This window comes from Apodemus sylvaticus, chromosome 4, assembly GCF_947179515.1.
Source record: "Apodemus sylvaticus chromosome 4, mApoSyl1.1, whole genome shotgun sequence".
NCBI classification, from domain to species: Eukaryota; Metazoa; Chordata; class Mammalia; order Rodentia; family Muridae; genus Apodemus; species Apodemus sylvaticus.
The window spans coordinates 164,105,456-164,112,410 of NC_067475.1; the positions used below are offsets into that span (position 1 = coordinate 164,105,456).

The window sequence follows — 6,955 nt, forward strand, 5'->3', positions numbered from 1 at the left end:
GTGCCTGTCTCTGCTGTGTTGTGGCCGCTGTGGGGATGCGAGCTCACTGTGTCTTCTTTGAGGTCTACTTGATTTTGTTCAGTGTTAGCTTTATCCTCCAACTCCAGCATTCATGTTGAAAGAAATTCTCTTTTTATATCGTTGTATTATATTATTTTCCTTTTTAAAAAATTCATTTGCATTCCTTTTTTAGTGTAATGCTCACAAGGTGTTTGGACTCTCTTTCCACTTTTTCCCGTTCCTCCCAGGTCTACGTTTTAGTCCCTTCCCCTCCACAACTCCACTTCCTTTTCCCCTGTTTGTTTGTTTGTTTGTTTGTTTGTGTGCTAGTTGGTTGGCTGGTTTTCCATCCCACCAAGTCTAGTTTATGCTGTCCATATACTCGTGGATATGGGCCGTCACTAGATCTGGATGGCCTATCACAGCCCCCTTATTAGAAACAACAGAGCAATCACAGGGTCACCAAAAGGAGCACATACTCAAAGCAAAGGTAGCTCAGCAAGACAATTCTTTCTGCAGAAAAGGTGCCCCAGAACCCAAGGGCAGCAGCACAGGCCCAGGACGGCTCCCCTTTACCAGCCTCTGAGGGGCGGTGCCTGCACCCCAGCCCATCGGTAGAGGTTGAACCGGTCTGACGCAGCCGGCTGATTGGTGCAGAGGGAACGGAAGGTGCTGAAAATAAGAGCCTGGCCAGCTGGCCACCTCAACTGTTAGACAGCAACGAACCCTGTCCCTTCCTTCCCTCTCTACCCCACCCCACACCCCTAATGCTCCATGCTGGAGTGTGGACTGATGGATCTTGTCCAGTAGCTACAGCCTCTGAGTTCACGAGTGCGGTGGCACTGTCCTATCCAAAGGACACTGTCTCACTCCAGGCCTCCAACCTCCTGACTCACAGTCTCTGTCCCTCCTCCACAATGGCCCTCCAGCTCTGGGGAGACGTGTAGTGGTGACTTCCCACTTGTTACCTTCCCAGAGGAATTAGCTCCTGAGATCTGGAAGCTGCACTAACCTATGGTACAAGGATACACGTTTAGGTGGCAGTGTGAGCTGATCTATGTCTGTTTAGTAAAATAATTGTAGTAGTTCACCTTGACACTGATGAACTGCCCAACCATGGTTTCTCAGTCAGATTTACAGTACTAGGTATATGTTTTCTCCTCTGGAATAGGTCTCAAATCCAACCTGAAATGGTTAACTAACCCCCTAACATTGTTATATTTTAAGAAGGGTGTGTTTATATGATTACAGTGAATAAGATATAAATCTGAGCAAATTGTTGATTCTCTAAATCCCTTTCTTTGTGAATTCTTTACTTATATAATTGTAAACTGGACTATTATGACTGAGCTCTTGTAGTAGAGAATCTGGTCTTTGATGGTGATGGTAGTGGTGGAAGTGATGATGACGATGCATTTATAAGGACATGGTACATGATTGTACAGTTCACAGGAACTCTAGGAGACAGGTATAATTATTATTCTCATGTTGCAATGAGGAAATTGGAACAAAGCTGAAGTACTGACTCAGAGCTGTGCAGGGCCTGGAGCCGGGCACCGTCCCTGGTCCTGGCTCCGGCGGTCACATTGACTGCAGCTTTACACACTGATCCATATGCTTAGGTCAGAGTCAGTGGGTAGAGCACTCATGTACAACTACACGGACAGTCCGGAAGGCGCTTCCTGGCATCATATTCCATTAAATCTCATTATGTGGAACAATGGAAAGCTTAAACAAGACAGCTGAGTGTGTAAGTAATTATCTTAAACCACAACAGTGAAGGCCTGCCTCAAATCACACCGCAGTTCTCAGAAATGCGTTCTAGTTAACTTCTTTCTCTTTAATAAAGTATTGTGAAGTTCACAGCTCCCTGCTCTTTATATGGCTTTGTCCCTGTTGACTGTGCTGGACGTTCATGTCCTAGGATTCCCAGGACAGACAGAGTGCATGATGGGGCAGCCCCACCACCTCTGCCTGAGGGACTCTGTTTAGATCCATTCCCATTATATAGTTGTTCTTAGAATTTACAGTAGGTCCCTGACACACGTGTCTTTTACCCATCACAGTAAAGTTTTACCAGCCCTTTGGGTTTGTGTAGGATGTATTGTCCTGAACTTGTTTGTGTACAAGAAAGGTGATTCTAGACTATCTGTTCTCAGGAGATTGTCAAAAACCACCTTGAAACCTTTTGAAAAGCAAATTGCAGAGTCCCACCTAAAACTCGCCAGCTCTGGCTCAGATTTCATCAGTGTATCTGCATGTCCGCCAGACCCCAGTGCTCAGTGCTGGGGTTGGGATTTGTGAAAGCACCAGTTTGACTCAGGCACTGGGAGGGTCAGCAGACAATTTAAGTGCAGCTCTTTAAGGAACTCTAGCTAATAAGAAAGATAATGTCCGTCTAGAAATAACTGTAATACAGAGTGAAAGTTCAGATCTGCAGAGCAGAGGTCAGAGGTACTCTAGAGGTTTTTGTACTTTATTTAATGCACAGAATATATGATTATGTAATTTTCTTTTAATGTTGTGTCATTAGAACTCTCAGACTTACCCAGGCAGTGGTGGCGCACACCTTTGATCCCAGCACTTGGGAGGCAGAGGCATAATTTATAAAAACAAGAGTAAAATTGTTCCTATTTTTAAACTTTACTGCATCTAAACTGGAGAAAATTTGCTCTCCATAGATTTTCAGCCCCTTGGAGCTTCTGTGTGACTTCTCTGCTGGGAATTGTCAGTTTGTGTGACATAGAACCGTGTCCTGTGGTGTTAGCATTCAGTGTGTTTATGCACACAGAGCGTTACTGCTGTGCTCTCTGTGCTGTTTGCAACTTATTCTTGCTGTGTAACTGCACCTGTTGTGTTCCTCGATTAACACCTTCCCAACCGCCATTTTCCTTGTCATTTTCTATGGGTTCAGCCTTTTCTGGCTCCCATGTAAATGGCATTAGTCAACATTTCCTGCATCTGGCTTAGCCCATGGCACACGGTGTCTCTCAGTTTTATCCAGCTGTGTTTATGTTGAGTTCTGGTTGGTGCAGTCTGTCCCAGACGGCAAGTACTTTGCATTTAGAATTTTATCCACACTGCATTTTTAACATTTTTCTTTATTTCAAACAATTTTAGGAGGGAAAATGTATTTGAATTTTTCCTTTTTGATACTCTGTCTTTAACAATAAGTGACATTAAAAATAAACAATAGTTCAAAGAACTGACTTGTTTGAGTTTCAGAATTGAGTACATTGTTTTATTTATAGTATAAACTATTTAAATAGCTGAATTTGGTGGCACATACCTGTACTTTCAGACTTCAAGTGTTGGCAAGAGGATCAGGGCTAGCCTGGGCTAGATGATATCCTATCTCAGAAAAGCAGTCAACGAACAAGTAGAGAGCTTGGAAGACAAGCTGACTGGTACAGTGCCAGGTGTGCACATATAGAAGGGCTTGGCTTTGGCCCTGCAGAGCATCCTAGCAGCTGAGCATGGCAGCACTGCCTGGAGTGGAGCCCTGAGGCTCACTGCTCAGCCAGCCTTGTCTCAAAGAGTCAGGTGGAGAATGACCTGGGTAGGGCACCTGGCACTGACCTCTGGCCGCAGTAGGCATGTGCACGCACACACATGTGCATACGTACCTACACACATGTGCATATGTACCTACACACATGTGCCTATGTACCTACGCACATGTGCCTATGTACCTACGCACATGTGCCTATGTACCTACGCACATGTGCCTATGTACCTACTCACATGTGCCTGTGTACCTACGCACATGTACATATGTACCTACGCACATGTGCATACGTACCTACGCACATGTGCATACCTATCTACACACATGTGCATACATACTTACACACATGTGCATACACACCTACACACATGTGCTTGTGTACCTACACACATGTGCCTATGTACCTACGCACATGTGCATACATACCTACATACATGTGCATACGTGCCTACACACGTGTGCATATGTACCTACACACATGTATGCATATTACTAATCCCACAGGGACCCAGATCAGGGCCAAATCCATTAAAGCAAGCTTTCTTACTTGTGTCTGTGGCTGCCTCCCCCTAAAGGCGGAGTTCAGGAGATCAGCATTAGACATGGCTGGACATGTGTTCTTTACAGTTCTGTAGTAGGGGGTTTCCACGTGGGGGATTGACATGCAAAAGGCAGAGTTACATCAGCGTGACAAGCTGGTTACAACAGCCTTCTGAAACAAAGACGTGCTTGTAAGGAGATCAAAACTAGGTGGCCATGACAACAGGGGGTTGTAACAAGGAGGTCTTGATAGCCTTTTGAAACAAGGGAACAGGCCTATAGAACCATTTGTGGTTAAGGTTGCAGATCCGGCACAGCCCAATTCCTGAGAAACAGATTTAATCATAAACAGGAATGAGTCCAGTTTGTCTTTACTATAAGATAGCTTTCAAGTCTAAGATGGAAGCAGGCTGGTTTATCAATATACCCACATAAGCACATTTATACACCACACATTCATCACGCTAAATAAATAAATAAATAAATAAATAAATAAATAAATAAATGTAAAATCTTTAAAGGCAACTTTAAATTGAAAATTCTGATACACTTGAAATTCAAATACAACCTTTTGTCACATACCAGTGAACTTACAAAGCTTAGCCAATAAAAATGAAAATTAGAATTTGCATTTCATTTTCAGATCTGTTTATGTGTGACCTGCAGAAATAATGGAACTTCTTCCTTCCTTCCTTCCTTTCTTTCTCCTTTTCTTTTTTCCTTTTTTTAGGAAGTACCAGAGGGGCACCAGGGTCCGGCTGCGTCTCCTGGATCTGGAACTGACATCTAGGTTCCTGGGCGGGACCACAGATACAACTATACTGGAGGCTGACGCCGTTCTCTTAGGACTCCAAGAGAGCAGAGACTCGAAATCAAGAGAGGAACAACTCAACAAGGAATGAACTCTGCTTGCTGCATTTGGACCCATTTTGAGCCCAGAAAACTGTGAATAAATAATTGAATAAAGTTGTAATAAATGAAAAGTCCTCACGGCTCTTCCCTGCTTGGCTATTTTGGGCTGTCCCACCCCCTTTTTCCTACCTTTTTTTAAAATTTTATTTTAAAGTTACAAAGAGAAGTTAACATTAGGTCTTCTTTGAAGGTCTGATAGAGTTCTGCACGAAACCCAACTGGTCCTGGACCTTTTTTTGGTTGGGAGACTTTCAATGACTGCTTCTATTTATTTAGGGATTATGGGACAGTGTAGTTGGTTTATCTGATCCTGATTTAACTTTGGTATTTGGTATCTGTCTAGAAAATTGTTCATTTTTGTTGGATTGGGGTAACATAAGCAACCCTGATAGTTTCTCTAATTCTTTGAGTACTGTCTGAATGGGGCAGTGCTAACCAACAAGTAATGCACAATAACTTGCCTTGATTTGGAAAGTGGACAGTCAAGAAAAATGTATTGTTGTTAGTGGTTCCTGCCCAAGAGAAAAATAAAGCAGGGATGGGTACGAGGTTCCAAGTGATGGGTCAACATTTATGTGTGGTCAGTACAAGGTCACAGAGCAGTGATTCAGAGGGCCTTATATAAGGGGGAAGTGAGGAAGCCACAGTAGTCTCTGGGGCACAGTATTCCCACAGAGGCAATGCCTAGTGTAAAGCCTCTGAGATAGGCCTGGGCTTCTCCAGTTCAAGACACGAAGAAGCAGAGGTAGTGGAGAGAAGCAATGGAGACCCCACAGGTCCTTCAGCATTTGTTTGCAGTGATTCAGAGGGAGGTTTGCTGGAGGATTCCTGGGAGAGGTCAGAGTATGATCTTCCTGTTACTACAGCCAGACCCCTTAAGTAGATGGCTGAGTAGTCTGTCTAACAATGAGCATGAGTTATCATAGTGAAACAATGTGTCAAGGGACTCGCTGTCCAGGTGTGAAGCTAGGCACAGTCGTAGGGACAGGTGGGGAATTGTTGGAATCTGGCCTATGTTAAAGGTGAAGCCAACAGGATTTCCTACATGATGAATATGGATTAGAGAAAAGAAGTGGGTGACATCAAGGCTTTTGCCTTTTCCAACTGCCCTTAACTGAGCTGTAGAGGAACAGGTCTGAGGGAGTGCCCAGAACTGTTTGCAACATGTTGAGATACTTACTGGAAATTGAAGTGGCGATGTCCTGAAGGCAGTTAGTTTTAGGTCTGAGATAAAAGATAAAACAAACAAACAAAAACTTGTGGCTACAGGTATTTTAAAGGGGGCAGGAGGGTGTCAGGGAACGGGCTAGCAAATGCATTTAATCTCTAGGCGAGTTGGATATCAACATTAACCATCATTTTGGGCAAACATTATTACTAGGTTTAAGTACAAGAAACGTTCTCAGCGGTAACATGGTTTTATCCTTTTGTTTATTCTCAACAAGTTTTGCTTTGCTGTTGTTTCAATAAAATGTCCTGGTGCATATTGTCTAAATAACAATATTTTACATATACAACATATATAATATTTATAAACCATCATATGTCCCTGACATTGGACAGGCCGTGTCACTTATTTTTTTTAATAGGAATTTAGTGACTGTGATGTAGACAGACCTAAAACATGCTTAGAATTTGGCCTTCCTTGCTCTGCACAAACCCTCAGAACTAGAGCCGAAGCCAGTGGACTCACAGCCTGAAACCTGACCATCCCAAATCTTTAGAAGAAAGAGTTCAGCCTATTGTTGTAAGCCTCTGACATCCTGGTGGTGGTCTATAAAGCAAGAAGAGCCAGAGCGGTTGATACAGAAACTAATCCCTAGGAGTAGCACGGACTCCAAAAGTGAGTGTGGCACAGGGAATGGATGTTGTGGGTCTAAAGACTAACATGTTGCAGTACCAAAACATTTGGCCAGCTGTCACCTGCAGTAGCTTCACAGACAGAAAGTAACTGGTTAATAGAAATCCTGCAATCCAGAAGATATTGAAGTGCAA

At 43.4% G+C, this 6,955-nt stretch overlaps 1 protein-coding gene across 1 annotated transcript in view; it reads left to right on the forward strand.

The window, feature by feature from the left end:
- Mrps28 (mitochondrial ribosomal protein S28) overlaps positions 1–5,034 on the forward strand; it is a 95,898-nt gene extending 90,864 nt beyond the window's left edge. Inside the window, exon 3 of the mRNA XM_052180891.1 lies at positions 4,779–5,034. Coding sequence (XP_052036851.1) covers positions 4,779–4,950 — 172 coding nt within the window. The 3' untranslated portion in view covers positions 4,951–5,034. The remainder of the gene's footprint in view (positions 1–4,778) is intronic.
- The last annotated feature ends 1,921 nt before the right edge of the window (positions 5,035–6,955 follow it).